The sequence below is a fragment of the Sander vitreus genome, chromosome 9 (assembly GCF_031162955.1).
Source record: "Sander vitreus isolate 19-12246 chromosome 9, sanVit1, whole genome shotgun sequence".
Classification (NCBI taxonomy): Eukaryota; Metazoa; Chordata; class Actinopteri; order Perciformes; family Percidae; genus Sander; species Sander vitreus.
This window is the reverse complement of record NC_135863.1, coordinates 17,973,389-17,992,117: the sequence shown is the minus strand read 5'-3', so window position 1 is coordinate 17,992,117 and position 18,729 is coordinate 17,973,389. Positions and strand designations below refer to the sequence as shown.

The following is an 18,729-nucleotide window of genomic DNA, read 5'->3' as shown; positions in this document are numbered from 1 at the left end:
AAACATTAAACCTCCTCCTTGTGATTTAGATATGATTGATCTGTATCCAGTGGGTCCAAAAAGTTCAATTTCTCTAAACTTTTATGACACACAAAAACACAACACAAATATTGTATGGAGGCAGAGGTAACAGTACTGATTACATACAATATTTTCCACATTGAAAAGTGATAAAAAATGAAAACCAGACAGGTTTAGTTTCCAACATGAGTCCCGGACTGTAGTTTTTCTTCGAGAAAAAAATAACACGAGGCAGGAGAGACAAAAAAAAGACAACAAGAGGTTTGTGCTGATAGAATAAAAGTCTGGATTTATTTCTGTTTATCTATACATTAAACAGGTGTTCCTGAATGCAGCAAGAGAAAACACAGAACAGGATGCTAAGCGTCAAAGAGCTGCTCGCATAGCAGAGGTGTGGCCGGTTTAGCAAAGACATGTACACTCTCTATCGCATATACTTCTAACATTTTCTGTAAATGTAGGGTTGCCTCTGGGAGGCTGAAGTAGGGTGAGGGAGTGTTTACTGCAATAGTCTTAAAATTATTTTCACATTATCATACCAACTGGAAATTCTCCATACAGTAATAACCCTGTCTTTCCCTAATGATCATTGCAATGCAGTTACAACTACAGACAGGTATATACCCAAGCAGCCCTGGATAGCTCAGTTTAATTCAACGAAAATGTAGTAATTGTTCAGTACGGATTTGTCATGTCGCCATTGTCCCCTTTGACTCAATCTTGAGTCTGTGCAGACACATTCAAAGGTATGAACACTCCCCAGTTATCTCTCTCCCTGGATGTCCCTCCACCCAACAGTGATGAGGAATTCAATTACACACAAAGCTCTCTGGGTCAATTCCCCGGACCAGAGCAAAGCTTAAAATTGAACCATTATGAAACAGTCCAACGAATGGCTTAAGTGCTTCCATGAAACCAACTGCTGTGCATTTGAACACACACTGCTCACAGCAGAGAGGAGATCCCCAGCACATTACATGTTCACAGACATAGAGGAACAAAAAAAAAAAAAAAATATTTATATATATTTACATACAGACACGTAAAGCGAACCACCCCCCCCCCCCCCAAAAAAAAAAAAAGTTCAGAAAAGTTCCTAAATTCCATTGTGACTATACAGGGTAAAAGACAATATAATGCACTTTTTGTATAATAAAGCCAAGTCCAGACGCGGTATGGTGCTGTACATTTGACTTTAGCTCACAATAAATTAATCATGAACAAATTGCTACACCAAATTCCTGTTTTTAACAGTAGAAATTACATTTGAGTTGTTAACATATCAGTAAGGGACAAAGAGATTCAACTGGGAAATCACAGATTAAAGTGGCAACTAAATAAAATCAATCATTACAAAACTGACATGCTGAAACTCCCCAAAACAATCTTCATGAATGCACCATGAAGACTCTGTGATCTCTTTTATGTTTGTTTGACACATAGCATTTCAACCAGGTGGGGCTCTAGTTTGTACGTTCCCCAACTCACTTCTAATAGATATTACTTTTCCACCATAAATACAACTACCAATGGAATCCCACTTCTGTAAAACAAACTTAATATTGACTCAAACAGAACATGGTTTTGCTGAGGACCTCTTCTACTGTATCACACGCTGTCCAGCCCAACTGAGATTTCCTTTTATGACAAGTGGTATCCTTTAAATTTATCGGTCATCTGAGTGTGATCTAATGTATAGTGAAACCTGATCTAACCAGTAAAAATGCATATTTCTGAAAATACACTGCAACAATGTGATATTGGTAAACAACAGGTGCTAGAAGCAGATGCATCTATTGAAAATCAGCAAGTTATGAGGTACTTCTGAAGCTCACAGCTGAGGATATAATCACTATCTACAATATTTGGGTGGATAGCATATAGTTGATACAGTAACAGCAGGGTTATCGTTTCGCGAAATATTTTGGCTTAAAATCTGATTAGCTGAGGGGATAGTGGCAGTTGACACACCTGAATAAAACATAGCTGAATGAGGATAAAAACATAGAAAAACAGCACCATTTGAGGTCCGATAGACAGATCAGTTTTTGAACTGTTTGCTGGTAGCACCCGTCAACCAGTAAAAATCTCAGAATGCAATACAGAGACAGAACACAACCACTGATCAACTGCACAACATAGCGAAGAGCGAAGATATATATTCAGAGACGACCCCTTTACAGCAGCATCTTTAAGCAGGTAATAAAACTGAATTCTCCTCAGAAGGATATTGTGTACTGAGGTGTTTCACAAGTTTTATATGCTGTACATGTTGAGAGTAACCAGGTATACCTTTCCTATAGATTTTTTTTTAATATACACACATAGTTTACAGTCACTGACAAACAAACACCAGAGTAACAATGAGGTAGGACGGTGAAGTTAGATGAAGTAGAACCGGTTTGTGGATTGTATACAAAGTTACTGATACCTTAAGAAAAATATAGGCCTTACAATGTTCCTCCCATTTTTTTCTCATTTGAAGTAAGTTTGACATTGTATCTGAGGCTCAAACAGTTATGTGTTTTGTGTGCACTTAGTTGTGAAAACTGCTAGATGAAGCCATTTATCTTGTTCCACACCGTGAAGATAGAACTGATCTCTTTTCCCCAATCAAACTGTCAAAAAGCTACATAAAGCTCCCTCACTTCTGAAGCTTTGACAGATGTTCACAACATAAGCCAAAACACCAAACGATGAGGACAGGATTTGCTATTATCTCAATACATATGCATTTCTAAATCCAGTCCATATAAATGACAGCAGAGTAAGGAACTAGAGGTGGCACAGGAAGAGGATCACAGAGCCAGCGAGGTTACATTTTCTCCCTATCGCTACTTGAGTGTGACAGTGAGAGGATTGGAAAGTCTGGTGTGTTGTGTCACAGAGCCAAACTAGCCTATATCATCCAATAATGACTCTGCCAGACTATGTACTGGTTTATGTTACTAACATGCTGCTAAAACCCAGACTGCTCCTCTGCAAGTGACTTGGTACATTTGATAAGAGATTGGCCTTGCCATCACAGATTAAACCAAATCTGGGTTGAAAACATACAGTACTTCCATACAGCTCTCATCCATGAAAGACGGTTTTAGTTAAAGGATTAGACTTAATCGCGCAACAGGAAACCAGCCTTTGAAAAGAAGTTAACATTTCAGATGTTGTAATAGCTCTATTAATGCTCTATCTTAAAGCTTTCCTTTTAACCACACCCCCTTTTGGCATCAAACATCAAAGAAACAAACACAAACACAACACACGACAATGTGTCAGAATTTCAGCATGGTTGCTTTGCACAGCAGAAATCTTTTCTTTCTTTTAAACCGCATGTATTTCAAATACATGCTAGCCCATGTAAACCTCACATGTTGCTTTGTACAGGGGAAAAAAACTGAAAAAGGGATATTTAATGAAAAAAAAAAATAATAATAAAAAAGATTCCCTAGGCTCTATAACTTTGGCATGGGCCATCTTTTGTGCAAACCCTGCTGATTTCTCAGTCAGCATCCCCCTTCTTTAACTTGATCTCAGCATTTAATACTTTGGCTTACAATTACCACTCATTTGTAAAAAATACACAATTATCTCTATATGAGTCATATATATTTATGTATAACCAGCATCTTCACACATTAAGTTAAAGCACATATTCCAGTGAGCTTGCCCATTTCATAGGATAATAGCTTCAGGTTGATGAATCATGTTTTGGGCTTGACAGCCAAATAGAAGTTTTGACTTTTGCTTGTCAATTTAGCAAGTAAGCCATTTATTGTTCAGGAGGCCATGACGGAGTTATTGAATCCAGTTTCAACATAGTGTGACTTGTGGAAATCTGGTTTTCTAAACACCCCGAATACATCTTAAAAGAATTAAATATTTGGAAGTAGTAGTAGTACTAATTGACCCTTCGCTAAGCCCCACCCTCCTTAGTTACTGTTGCTACGCCTGTCAAGCTTTCGTGCCTGGCACGTCCATTACAGTATGTATGCACCGGTGTCCCAAGGAGATAATTAGTAATTTTTGGCGAACAGGTGAAATATCTGAGAGAGCAAGACAAAAGGGACTGCAGTCTGCATTCAAGGGATATATCCACGACATAATATGCAACCGATGAGAGAATAATTTCATCAAAATTGAAGCTAAAGCCTATAGGTCATGCAATAATGTGAGCCGCCTCATACGCTGACCATTCAAATGGGAAACACACACATTTAGGAACAGCTATGTTCATGCACAGCAGGGTAAGTGACATTTGAAAATAATCTAATAATTATAAATCAAACAGCTTATCCATAAATCTTGTGGAATAAACACAAGACATTAGCTTGAACACTTTGCAATGATAACATTCTCCTGCTTATATTTTTAGCGATTAACAAATGCTGAAATATATTTTAAAGTATGTCAGTGAGCCTCCGTCTTGCCTTTAATCATCTTAAGGATGGGTTAATAACAGATGTGTACCCACTCGATCGTTCTCTGGGACATGTTTTCATGCTAATCAAATGTGTTTGGAGTTTGAAACAGGCTAGCGCGGACCGCTGATTAGCTTACCACGCTAGTATTCGGGGCAGAAAGACAGTAGCTCCCAAGACGGCGGCCGCCTGTGTATGAGAACGCGACTGTCTTTATAATCTATCTTTTTAATAAACTGTCTGTACACTTACAAAGTTCTCAATGCTTCGGTTAACATTTAGGGACCCTCATTATGCTACCGTTGAAGTGTGGTGATATTTTGAGCCTTTTTAGTGGTATAAATAGCGATTTGTTTTTACTTTCCCTGTGCCCCGAATACTAGCGTTATAAGCTAATCAGCGGTCCGCGCTAGCTTGAAAACATGTCCCAGAGAGCGACAGAGTGGGTACACATCTGTTACTTAACCCCTAGGTTTGTTTTGCGCCGGAATTGTCTTTATTTTACGTTCAAATATATGCATTATGAACAAAGAACCGTCATTATTTCCAAGCAATACTGTGCTGAGCTAACATTAGCGTGTTCTTGCCTTGGAGCAAACGTATGTGTTTTTGTTAATACTGTCGACATTTAGCTAGTTGTGAATGGGGCCTCCCACACTGCTTGATCCACGCCCAGCCTTTCTCCCCCTTGGCCTGTGGCGGTTTTTGGGCGTGGCTTAGCGAAGGGTCAATTCTAAGTAGTAGTTGGAAGTATTAAATCTATCCAACTTGTTTTGGAGCATTGGTATGTCAGGGGCATATCTGACTGACAAAACAAAATGCTATCCCATAACTCATTCTTGCCATAAAAAAAAACAATAAACCAAAATGTTCTAAGGTGCTTCATGATAACACAATGATTGTTAAGCTTTATCTATAGAGACATTTAAAAAAGAAAAAGGACAAATACCACAAATACCTTTCTTTATGATTAAAGAAATTGCCCAGAAGTTTAAAGTGCATTCAATGTAAATGTTTGTTTTTATCTAACTACTGCGTCTCAATTAAGTACAATGGTTTAACGATACAAATTCTCATCTTAATGTGTCAGATCATTAGAAGGTACAACCTAAGTGGGGCTTATTAAATATTGAATGTTGTGAATCTAGCTTAATGTATGGGCTCTGTTAACGGAAGCCTTGTGTCTCTTGTTCCACAGAGATCACTTTGGCTAAGAAAGGGAGATCTTTTTTTCATTTGCTCTTGTATATTCCACTGATCTACACTTGGATACAACATCAAGCTTAAAGCCAACAATTCATAATTTAAAAAAAAAAAAAATATATATATATATATATATAGATAGAAGTGTAAAAAGGAACAAGCAATTGTCTGGTAACATGGAATTACAACCTCAATTAGATAAATCAAAACTTGACCAAAGCCTTTAAAACGGTAATATGACGAGAAACTGAAATATCCATGTTTGGTGGAAAAAATTAAAAATAAAAGTTTTATGTACACTAAAATATCTCCAAAACATAAGGTAGCTTAACAAAAGGCTGATCTGAACTTTTGCAATAACAAAAACCGTGACAGACAAAATGATAGACAGAAATAAAACAACCGACAAACAAGAACCTAGAGTATGAAGAGGAGAGAGGCTTGATGGGCAGCTCTGCAGCAGATTCACAGTTAGCCACAGTTAGCCACAGCTAGGTCACAGTTGAGATTTCAATCTGCAGCATTTAGTTCCAGCCTGCAGACAGCCACACAAACCATTTTAGATCAAAACAATAAAACAACTGAGAAAAAAAATGTAAAAAAAAAACATACAAGAAACATTTTCAAAGTTCTGATGGCATAGCTCAGAGGAAATTGTCACTGGAGCGACCTTACTTTGTTCCCCAGTGGCGTGGCTTATAGAAGAAGGGGTTATTATGGGGTTCAGCAGGCCCAGATGACTTCAAACAGCACAAAAGTGTTTCAGACAGCTTTACCCACAGCTTCCACATGAAGATGAGGGGGGGGTAGCAAGTAGCCCAGCTCAGCTCAACCTAATGGTGTGAACCAGACAGAAAATAGTACCTAGCCACCTCTCACATTCTCACAGCAAAGTGCAGGTGAAGCTTCATCGCTTCAGCTTACTATACATTTACAATCACAGCTTATTAGAAAACCCAGGGGCATACCCTAGTGATTGACAAATCCATGTAAGGCCTTTCTAGGCATTAATGTGCCTGTACCACTACAACTCATTAAATGGTCAAATTGTCTGAAAGTGACATGTTTGATTAAGAGTAAGATGGGAATATCCCATCCAAACCTTTCTCATTGATGGCAAATGCTCATAACTAAAAGGTCAAACATAAAAAACTAAACAAATACAGCACTTTATAGACTCCACATTAGAGTCATACTTCCCATTTAACCTCTGTAAGCCATCTTTTTAATAAAGCCATGTGTTGTGATTGACCTACAGTTAAGGGGGCGGACACACATAATTAATATCTTGGAGCAACAGAATCTCTGTTGCAAAATGCAATCTCACTGTTACCAATTAAGACTTGTGCATTTGAGACCCGGATGTCCCATTTTATGCAATAAGTACCAACAGCAAACACTCAGATTCCCAGCAGTTATTGGGTAGTCTCCAAAATATCCAGCCGTTTACACAACTTAGATCTAATGCAAGCTGGCATCATTATCTTTATAGAAACAGATGACTTTATCTAGGGAAATAACCTCTCCACCAATTACTTTTTAAAAGTTTAAGGATTCAAAACTATGTTCTGACACAGAACAATAAATCAATTTAAAAATTACATGTAATCTTTCCTTTGACACAAATGCACAAACGTCAACAAACCATGTCTCTGTACCAATCCCACTGTAAAGCTTATAAAAACACTCACACCAGCTCATATCAAACTAGTTCACACACTGGTGGGTAAAGCTGTCTGTCAGCCAATGGGAAAACTGGGCACTGAGAAAGGTGATGGTTGCTCTATAGGGAGCTGGGAAGGAATTAGTTTTAATGTTTCATATAACAACCATTGGGGGGGGAAGGGGGCAGAAGGCGCTGGCGTGACAACAGTTGACCACTACATGCCATCGTAGGTGAAGTTCTCCATCTTGACTGTCTGTCGAATGAGCAGCTTGGACTCCCGCCGCTCCTCGTTCTTGATGGACTTGTTGATGTCCATTATTTTTTCACAGATGTATTTGTTCACTTTGGACAATCTCTGCGTAATCTCTGCACTGTCCGCTGTCTCTTGAGACACTCTGTCGTAGAGACACTCTGGGGAAGGAGCGAGCGTGAGCAGTCAGACTACATTAAATTCAAAATTGCTAATATTATCTTTGTCTGGTATCTAATAAATATGATTCAATCATTGAAAGCCTGTATGAATAAAAGAAAAAGAAAATAATTTTTCTGTACCTCATGTTTTCCAACTTGTTTCAGTTTACAAACAAGCCATCAGAACAAGGATTCATCTCTTTCACACAGTCTTCATTTTATAGGTTAAAACTTGGAGTTTCTTACCTCTGACAATTTTCAGTTTGCTGGGCGACAGTGGAGGTTTGGGCAGGGCATCTTTCTTTTTTTTGGTGGCCACTCCAGTGACGCTACGGTTCTTGAGGGTTTCTGTGCCCCAGATCATTACAGCCAGGTTCTTTGTGAACTTGGAGTCTCCCTGGGTCCGCTGCAGCTGATGCCACTTCTCCTCCTCCACCCAGATCCCTCCACCGAGGTGTACCTGCAGAGATGACAAGTGTAAAACAGAGAACACCACACTTTAACATGTGCATCCATAGTCTGCTGTAAATAAAAATATCTTGCAAGTGTTGTCATCTGCCCAGTGCCAGACAAAATGAAATGTCTAATGCATTGTGGCTTTTATCAGTTCAGTTTAAAAACAACAGAACTAGCGCGTTGGTACTTTTAAGCACACAATGCTCTGCACAGGACAGTGTCATCTACTCTACACTTGCTCGCTCATGCAAGATTTCCAACTACCTATTGAAGATATGTCTGCCTCATCCACGGGGAGTTTTTTTAAATAAACAAATGCTATTACAGTTACCCAACTGTTTCATAACCTTAAATTGTTGTTGTTTACAGATCAGTTTGCAGGGATTGCAATTTCATTCAATCTTATTTAAAAAAAAATGTATGCAACAACAGAAGGCAAGATGGAAGCAATTAGGTGAGGAAGACAAACAACTTAACTGAGATTTAAAGGGGAATTCAACTTCTTTTTTTTTTAACATGGACCCAATTTTCAATGCATTTGTGTGTTAAGTGACTAATGTGAACAAACTCTTTGAAATTGATCCAGTGTTGGGCGAGAATGCTAGAACACCTTTAGGGCAAATGCGCACCATCAATTTCCATCCACTAAAAGTGCTGTTTCTGCCACTGACAGGCACAGATTGTTATTAGAAGTGTCTGACTACGTTATGGAAAGATGGTGAAGTCTTGTTCAGAAATCTCTTAAGGTGACTTAATGAAAGACAGCGGTGGAAAGGCAAGTGAAGAGAGAGGATATCTGGGGAGTAGGGCCGTCCCAAACGATTATTATTATTATTATTATTATTATTAGTCGACTAATCTAACGATGAATTTTTCGATTAATCTAACGATACATTTTTCAATTAGCAATTATTTTCCCATTGCTCAATTATTAACAATTGACACAAAACTAATTTCAATAAGGTTCAAATCTCTATTTATTAAAATTGTTTAACACTGCACTGTTCAAGTAAAATGAATTTGTAGTGCAACCTGAAGCCAGATGTAGGCTATCAATCCAACAACAAAATAAAGTCACTTTCAGGAGGAATACAAAAATAAAAACTTAAAGTAAACAGAGCAAGTGCAAAAAGAGTAGCCTGTATTTGCTTTTTATAACAGTAGTAGGTAAAATAATTAATAAGCTCTTGTTTAACATCCAAGCTCTTCTCCCTTTAATCTTACAGTAAAAAAAGTGCAATTTTAGCAACATATGAAATCAGATGTATCAAATAAATCCAACATAAGGCAAGTTGCAGAGTGTCTAATATAACAGTCTGTAATTGATTGGGTCACTCATGATGATGGTAAACCACATCAACGGACTAACGTACCGTTGTGCTACTACTGGGAACATATTCCGTGTGTCACTATGTTGATAACCGCACATGCTTGGGAGTAAAGCTAGATCGGGCACAAAAAATCAAGCCCGACCCAACCCGAGCCTGTGCACGTTGTGTCCGAGCCCGGACCGGCCCCACACATTAACTGGAATTATGAGCCCTAGCCTGATTTTAACCCAACAATTTTTTAATACGTGGGCCATTATAAAGGACTCATGAGATATCTGAAACAATCTGGCCTGGTTGCACAATTATCGAAGACAGTGCTACAGATGGGGGAGACACGATTTAGCACAGTTTATCTCACACTCAAGTCAGTGCAGGACATCTACCCAGAGCTACGGAGCTAGAGAGGCATAGCTTTCTCCCCACCCAATTAGGCTAATAAAGTAATGATTAAAAAAACACAAATGCTTGATCAAGGGCCCGGCCCGGGGATAGTGGCAGGAAATATCGTCCCGATCCGGCCCGTGGGTCAAATTCAGGCTTGGGCAGAGAATCTAAACTCTACTTGGGAGGGAAAGGGAGCAGAGCAAAAAGGGGAGCAGAACTTACAGTGTTTTGCTGCTGTTATCCTGACTCAGTGATGCATTTTACAAAGTCTACAGACTACCACGTTGTTGTTGACATTAAGAGTAAAATACTCCCACACTTAAGAAGACCGTGTGCGAGCCTTTTTCTCAACGTGTTGTTGAACTTGCGAGGAATCCATACTTGCGCTGTTGCTGGAGGCAGTTATGTTTTTCTACGCGTGACGCTTTGACGCAAATTATTTGTGTCGACGCATTTATGTAATCGATTACGTCGACAAATCGTCCCAGCCCTACTGGGGAGTCTGTTCTTTTGAAGTACAAGAAGCATAGCTTTGAGATGTCTTAAAGATTTTCAATTGCGCATTTCTGAATTGCCACAAAACTAAACAAAATGTTGAGATACACTTAGCGCAGCTTTCATAGAAGTTACTTTTGGATACAGACAGGCTAAAGTTGTGGTTGCACGCTACAGCTACAAATGGATCCCAACACTCAGGTCCATAGTCCATTTTTAGCGGCCAACAAAAGAGGGGAAGCAATCAAATGCCAAAGCACATTTTCCAAAAAGAAAAAGGCTGTTCCAAGAATAGAGAGCTGCAGACAGAGCGGAGGTAAGCTAGCGTTGTTAGCTAAAGTGACTGTGTTGACCTGGCATCAGTTAGTTACACACAAAAGCATGGCAGGATAACAGCAACTTCTCCTGCTTTACATAATGTAGTCAGACACTTATAATAACAATCTGACCCTGTCAATGGCAAAAACAAACACTTTTAGTGGACGTACAGTACATTGACGGTCACTATTGCCACATACCGTAGGTTACATTGCAGCCCGTTTCACGACAGCCGGTTACAGCATTCTCGCTCAATACTGGACCAACTTCAAAGATTTATGTTCACATTAGTCACGTGAAAAATACCAAATTTCCCCTTTATCTCTATTTGGTACCATACTTGGAAGCATATAATTTCACTGTAAAACAACACATTTGTTCTTTCTGCATATTGTTAAACTCAATAATGCACTTTATCCCGTGATGATGGTGCTGGCCACCCACTTGCCTGGGACATTTGTGTTAGGTGCTCTGGGGTCCGAATCCAGTTTCACCAATCTACAATGCTCCATGTGGGTGTAAAACCTAAATGGACAAGGCAGATCATAGCTTGTCATGGCAGAAAATATCTTAGCCAGCTCCTGCTTAGACGAAATTACAAATCCCAAGAAGCACCACTTTCACCAACTAGGAGACATTAATAAGATCAGGCCACTGGCTGCTTGCAGCCTGGATTACCTCCAGGTTAGCCTGTAGCCCTCTACACACTTCTACTGCATGTTGCATAAGCCAAGCCGATTGCCAGCCTAGCCACTGGTCTTCTAGGTTAACTAATGCAACAGGGGGCATATGTGACTTTCCCTTCTCTACTCTCTTATCACTGTAAAGTCTTTATGCTAGCATCCAAAAGGCTTTCCCCTGTGCAGCTAATGTGCTTTAGGCTCCTGGCCAGCAGACAAGCTTTTTACTGCCCTTAAGTTAGACAAGATTGTTTTCATCCTCCCTCCCCATTGCTTTTTGTTTATCTCTCTCCCTCCATCTCTCCTCCATCCGTTGTACCTTTCTCCCCCTCTCTCACTAGGGCTAATCTGTCAGTCACTTTAAATTCCTCTCGTGCAAATAATTAATATGGGGTCCCCGATGTAGGAGAGTTCTAATTTGCAAGTGTTCTTCACGCTTGAAGTGGCTGCAGGCCCCAGAGCTTGTAGTACCAATCCCCCCCCCTGTCATCAGAGACAGGACGCTGGTTGAGTTACAGCAGTGCGGGAGTAAAGAACCCTAACAGCCTAATAAACACTGATGATGCTGGCTGAGCTTGCAGGAACAATAATAATCTTCTCAACCTTGTTTACCTGCTAGGGTAGGGCAGCCAGGGGGAAAGGACTGATCAACTATGACAGCATGTTCCAAGGTCCATGGGTGTTAAGAGGAAATACAGCATTTCCTACAAAATCAGGCTACTTCCCAGGGTCACCCCAAGGCAAAGAGCCAGGAATACAGGAGAGAGAACTGAAGGATTCAGGACTCGCAAAGGGTGAGAGGGGTTATTTGGATAATCTTCATTGAAGGTTGAAAGTCCTGATCTGTAATGTAACATCTGACCATACAAATTACAGGTATATTCAAATATATAAGTGAAGAGGTGGACATATAAAAAAAAGATACACATTTAATGTGTTGCTCAATTGATCATTATTGAAAATACAGGCCTGTTTTACTGCTGACTGACTGAACATTACTAACAAGATTCATTTATTATATGTTGGACTATGTTAAATGCCTGTCAATCAGTTTTTGAGTGATGGCATCTTTCAGTCCTGTGTTTTAAATGTTAGTGCTGGGGGTACCCTTTTGTCTAAATTTGGATTGAGTGATTTTGACTTCAACAATAAATATCAAAATACAAAAAAAAAAAGGTGATGGAGATGAAAACCAGACAGGGAACATCACAAAGACCACGTGGAAGGATGGCATCGGAAAAATAGGCATGTGAATACACAAGACAAGGCAGTTGAAAAAAATGGTATTCGCGTGCCACTTAGAGGGAATCAGGAAAAGCTAACTAAATAAAGAGTGTCCCTTAGTGAGACTTACCTTCCCATCGTTGCAGGTGTATACTGTTCTGGGTGAGGGTGAGTAGCTGGAACTGGTGTTGGCTTCTTCTCTGCATGTTTCTTGGGCCTCAACAATGGGTTCAACCACTTCAGCCTTGATTGTCTGAGTGCCATTGTCATGCATAGGCTCTGAAGATACAAAGGACACATTTAACATCATGGAGATACAAGCAACAAGTCTACGTCTGTGAGCACTTCAAGTTGCAGTGAGGTCAAAGGCCATTTACGTATCAACTGTTAGTCAACTTTACAGAATAGAGGATTACACTAAAACAGAACAGAGTTCTAGTAGCATGTGGCCATGACTTTTCTGGTCTTTCCCACTGGAAGAGGTCCCACCTGCTAGTCTGCTTGCTTCCCGCCTTGGGCCTAGGCTTCCTTGTGCCTGGAGATAGACGGTTATTTTAGCCCAGTTACTAAGCAGGCTTGGTGGCTGGCCATGCTAAGCTCCAATGTAGAGGATGAGTTTTAATATCGGACAGTGCACTCCATCCCCTGCCCGACAGCACCCCAGGGTGCTCTAATCTTTAGCCTGTCCATTAGATGGTCCCACCAGTAGCCAGGCGCCTCTGTCCAGATCTACAGGGGGGCTGAGGTTAACACCAGCATCTGGCAAAGCTTGAGTCAGTACACTGCTGCACACTGCAATGACACCACTTTTAATCACACTTACAGTGCCTTTTATTCAACTTCCTGTATTGGATTTATTACTTTACTATTGCTGGATTATAATCTCATTGTTGTATTATGTGTGTCTATTAACTATAACACCCATCTGTTATTATTGTTTTATTGTCAGTTTGCCACCGACTGCTTATATTTTACCCCCAGCTGTACGAGGCAAAATATCTCTCTTTACATTTCCTCCCCCAAGATTTCTCATTTTTTACCTTATATCCTAAGTCTTCTTGGAGAGCTTGGGCTGGACAGGAAACATTGTTGTTGTGGTAATATAGATACAGTGTTTGTACAACTGAGTTATACAATATAGACTTGACATAACTTCAGGCTTATTGAAATGCATTAGCAAAATTATCTACTTTACATTGCTACAGGGGAGTTTTTGAAACCCATATACATCTTTAAAAATTGCAACATCTGATCATGTCTTAATTTTAAGAAATGCCTCAGCATGTTATTTGGCTTGACTGAACCCACAACCTTCTTCTCTTTTAGGATGGTCACGCTCATCATTAGTGCACACTGTCAGCCTAAGAAGCAAGCCAAACTAAGGCACCCAAACTCAAAGTTTATCTACTTTAGCTCCATTTATAATTATATCTGTTTATCTTAGTTTCAGTAGAAAGACACTGAATTTTAACAGCAGTTCTAAATGCTCATGTACATCTAAACGACAAAGACATGGTCTAAATAGTACCGGAAAACTATTCAAGGGCCTATAGTGGCATATTCCTTTGTTTCTTTTCAGACTTAACTGCAAAAACAATTGTGTTTGGCTTTTCTTGGCATGTCACTGTTCTTAAAAATGGCACAGAAGGGGGTACAATCAGTGTAGACGTACAGTAAACACTAAAATTTGAAAATGTCTACACGCTTGCCTCCCACCTCCTTATGCTAAAAATGGCATATTCTGGCTATAGATGTCAGTGTCTAAGACTGTCTTTCTAAGAATAAAAAGCTCTGAATTGCAGTTTTACTACTATATAGGTATTTGAATTTTTTAGACATTTTCTTTAAATTACTGCAGGTTAAAGGTTAATAAACTTTTTGGCATGTACACAGTATTGGTTTGTGTGTTGGTGTGTATGCTCCTGTTCTCTCACCGCTGCCCAATCTCATGAGAAGTACGTCTTGCAGCCTCCTGTTGAAGTCCCTTAATTCTTTGACTTCTGTCAGCAAGCTGCCATATTCCTTTAACTTCTTGGCTTGCTGCACCAGCTGCCTGCGGGTTCTCTCCAGCTCCTGCTGAAGCCTCCTCATCTCCTCCTCCTGTTGCCTGTAGCTATGAACCAGTTCCTCATACAGGACTCTGGGAACCACTGCTGCAGCTACCCCAGACACACAATCCGTGTCCACCTCCAAATGCTGTGGTTGCTGCTGGTGATGATGTTGCTGATGCTCTGCATCCATATCTTCATCTTCGTCGTCTGCATCCTCTCCCTCCTCCGCCAGCCGGTCCTCATCCAGGTCTTCTTCGCCCTCCATACAGGAGCTGGCTGCATTTCTCTCCAGACGAGCCACTACTGCTGCCAGACTCTTGGAGGAGTTGGAAAGGGGGCGTCCATGGTCCTGAGACAGGGCCTGGAGAGAAAATAACAGTCAATTTAGGGATCAAATAGGCCAGTGAAATAAAATGTAATACCTAGAAAGTTGAGCATGGGAACACGATAAAAACAAGACAGGTGTTTGGAAGCGGGCCTGATAGAATATTTTACACAGTTTTACAAATCTCTTTTCTGCATCAGTGACAAAGTGCACTTAATATGTAACAAAATGTAAGTCCATCAAACACTTCAATCTAAAAATGACATGACAGACTGCTAACAGTTTGTTTTGAATGTCTGAGTCACTGAGTTCTTTGATGAGCCGCTCAGAGGATTTGTCTGTGAAAGGGCAGCTGTCCAGAGTGCTGAATTTGTGTTAATCCAGCATATGGTAAAAATAGCATGGGGGATTTTGGGTGTCAGCCAAGTTTATGGAAAAGTGACATTGTCTCATTAATAGTTACTGTATATGTAAATATAAGACTATTGCTGTCTGTGTGTCACACATGTACCCACACAACTTTTTAATGAGCAAAATTATTTAGGGTTGTCCCTGTCAAGACAAGATTGTCAATATAAGTAATTTAAATGGGATACTTTGTTAGTTCATTTTGTTATGAACCATTATTGATGTTTGCACCCACAAACATTTTTAACAATTTTAATTGATCACAGCTTAATCAAGATTTATATCACTCGTGCTATCAATACATATGCATTATTTCAGCATAATCAAGGGACAGTGTGATTGAATGTCATGTTACTGGTGTCTGTACTACTTTAAGTATAAACACAAATTGGTGTGGAATACTCCAGATTACCCACTGTTGCCCATTCAAATGTACAAACTTGTTTCTTTCAAAATAACACAACTACTGTCAAATCTAGGTGAGCCTACCTTTTTATGCCTGAGTGGCATTCTCTCCTCTCCAAAATTGTTCTCAATAGAGTTTCCTGAATTCTTGATGGACATCTTGGGAATTTTCATCTTCTTTTGCATTATACTGTCTTCAAATTCCTCTACTGTATCTGTAAAGTGCAGAAATAGAAACAGGAAGAAACTAATAAAGTTTCCAAGTCTCTTCCAAGTTAGATGGAATTTAATAAAACGTTAAAGTACCTGCAGAATTATTTCATCCATTTGTACAACCCGAGCAGAGGGCGTTTTATCTTTCCATTCTACTTGATCAAACTTACTTTAGCACCCTTAGCCCAGAAAAAAAAGTAAGGTTTACAGAGGTTGCACAAGCTTTTCAAATCGTCCTGTCTATACTGCGCTTTAACGTAACTGCCACTGTTAAGGTATTAGTTAGATGGGACCGATCCTGCAGCCCAGACAGGACAGATTCGGGGATTAGTGATGCAGCTAGTTAAAGATCGACCATAGTAACGACCGTGAGCAAACATCACTGTGACTGGAGCTAACGTTAAGCAAACTATTTCACTAGCACACTTCAGCACATTGACATGATGCGCTGTCATGAAACAGCCATGACGTTGACATGTTACTGACAGAAAGGTTTCTATATATTGTTTCCATTAATATCTGAGACACGGCAATGACTGCAGCACCGCATCTCCTCTGTGGCACAAACCAACAAATATGCCAGTTTACACGCTAACCGCAAAACCACCAATGCTATAGGGCTAGTGTCTCGTCTACATTTGCAAACCTCTACAAAACAGATAAAGGATCAACCACGGGCTGTCACATGTGTTTATCATGTAGTGACAGCTCTACCATCTGCACGCAGCTAACTAGCGCCTGAGCGCTAACATGCTAACGCGGAACGAATACACATCAAGCTAGCAAGCGTTAGCTACATGTTGTAAACAACCGTTGTGACTGACTAATGTTGCATGCCACGTATTTATCGAAACGAGCAGCACTACTCTGTCGAGCAAGAGGGCTAACTCTTGGAAAACGACACCCTAAATGTAAAAATCTGTAAAGCATTGAGGACAAGGTACGACTACCTACCAAACTTATCTTAGCATATCTAACTAGCTTATCTAGCTAGCCACAGCCGAGGACGTTGTTGTGGCTATCAGTGTCAGATTCCAGCTGATCACGTCTTGACAGATCGGACAAAAGGGCTTGTTTTGACAGCTTGACACGTTTCGCGCACATCAACGTTACTTGGACAGACAGAGTAAAACAGCATTAAAAAGAGAAAAGCTGATGTGTTAAGAGGGCAACTTACCTGCAAGGGCAAGGATCTGTGCTTCGCACGGCTGGCCTGCGCTGCCATTCTCTTCAGTTCTGTGAACCAGATACACCTTCTGATTATCAAAATCTGTTTTTTGCAGAGGTCTGAAATCTTCGACATTTGAAACGGGTAACGCGTAGCACATATCGTCTTCAAAGAATCTAACAAAAGCATACATTATTTACTTCTCTTTGGTCCTGCACTTTGGATATGGTTGACAGTTTTTCCTCACAAAGTATTAAAAAAAAATATACACATAAGGGGGTTGGGGCTGGTGTCTGCGCTCGGCTACTCTTGCCTGGTCCACATCACCAGGGTACATCATCCAGGCATAAGTAATAGACAGGACATTCACTTAATGTTTAGAGATGTTTAGCAGAACTAAGTTATATTGATTTATTTGTGTCATAACCATTTAAAACACAATTTCCCATGCACATGTAGTGTAATTATAATAAAAATGTTTTTTAATTTCTCTCAAATTGTATACAAGAACAAGATTTCAAAAAAGCAAACAATATCAACCATATACTGTATGATACCAACATCAACATATTTAAAAACTATTTGTTTTTATATTTCAAGCATTGTGTTACTAAGTAAGACATTTCAGGCATCATTACCTTTTTCAATTTAGACACCCATTACTTCTCACTCTGTGTTCTAAGGGAATTATTTCAGGGAACTACAGAGAGAAAAGCCATCAAGATGATTACCTGCCTGGTCAGATTTCATTGGTCTCTGTGAGCTTTCAAGTGTTTCCTAGTGTACACTTCTCATCTGCTGCTTGTTACACAACAAAAATACTTATCGCCAGCTGACAGAAATGAACTCTTTGTTATTTTAAGACATCCAGGTGGTTATAAACACAGGAGGAATTTCTCTCAGTTGTTACTCTAATAGAGAGCACCACAATCGATAAATGACACTAACAATTCCGTTCTGCTTCGGCTGCTGTAATTGAAAAGTAACTGATGCAGAACTATATAGAGCCTTTTTTCTTCTCTGATATTTTGTTTCATAGTTTCAGGCATTTAGTTAGTTATGATTAGGCCTGCTTCAAATGCCAGCTTCCCCATTATGTTTGTTCAGTCTGTTAGGTGTATACAAGATCATTTTAAAACAAACAACAAAGAGATCACAATAACTCTCAGAACCTAATGCCAGTCATTTTATGTCAGTTATTGGAGTAGTGTTTTTGGCTGTGTTCAATAGTGGTTACATCTGCCAGCTATGCTTTTAATTTGGGAGACTAGCTTGTTTCATTTTTCTGTGAAGAAGCATCAAGTTGAACATTCATATACATTTACCGAAGCTACATTTTGCAACATTCTATTTATAAATGGTATTATTAAAGGGTTGTTTTAGGCTGGTAGATTTTTGGCACAGCCCCACAAACTATGACAGGAATGAGAGTGATGGACAAGAGATTTGAGCAGCTTCTCAACAAGTCGAACACAGGATTACTGCTAATCTAAGCTTCTGTTCAATGGCTCTCCTTTCCTCACGGCTGGGTTTGTCAACATAAGGCTGCTCA

The 18,729-nt window shown here is 39.7% G+C and overlaps 2 protein-coding genes across 5 annotated transcripts in view; both read right to left on the bottom strand.

Annotated features, from left to right (window-relative positions):
• agbl4 (AGBL carboxypeptidase 4) overlaps nt 1–18,729 on the bottom strand; it is a 310,470-nt gene that overhangs the window by 60,407 nt on the left and 231,334 nt on the right. The window lies entirely within an intron of this gene.
• Nucleotides 1,201–17,465, bottom strand: bend5 (BEN domain containing 5). 3 transcript variants are annotated; one of them, XM_078259016.1, is made up of 7 exons: nt 17,369–17,457; nt 17,187–17,245; nt 15,881–16,011; nt 14,542–15,019; nt 12,738–12,886; nt 7,966–8,179; nt 1,201–7,719 (listed from the first exon to the last, which is right to left on the bottom strand). In XM_078259016.1, exons 3-7 carry the CDS (start codon nt 15,980–15,982, stop codon nt 7,523–7,525), a joined length of 1,140 nt encoding a protein of 379 aa, XP_078115142.1. In that variant the 5' UTR covers nt 15,983–16,011; nt 17,187–17,245; nt 17,369–17,457; the 3' UTR covers nt 1,201–7,522. The 3 variants fall into 3 exon arrangements, with proteins under 3 accessions (XP_078115142.1, XP_078115141.1, XP_078115143.1); XM_078259015.1 differs by having other exon boundaries at nt 17,187–17,465; XM_078259017.1 differs by lacking the exon at nt 15,881–16,011 and having other exon boundaries at nt 17,369–17,465.

Bases quoted from the DNA above. Each gene is read 5' to 3' on its own strand.
- bend5 (XM_078259015.1), bottom strand. From the start codon at position 17,370: ATGTATGCTTTTGTTAGATTCTTTGAAGACGATATGTGCTACGCGTTA. The intron at 12,887-14,541 runs GTGAGAGAACAG...TTGTATCTTCAG, and splicing joins TCTCATGAGATTGGGCAGCG to AGCCTATGCATGACAATGGC. The intron at 8,180-12,737 runs GTAAGTCTCACT...TCATCTCTGCAG, and splicing joins ACACCTGCAACGATGGGAAG to GTACACCTCGGTGGAGGGAT.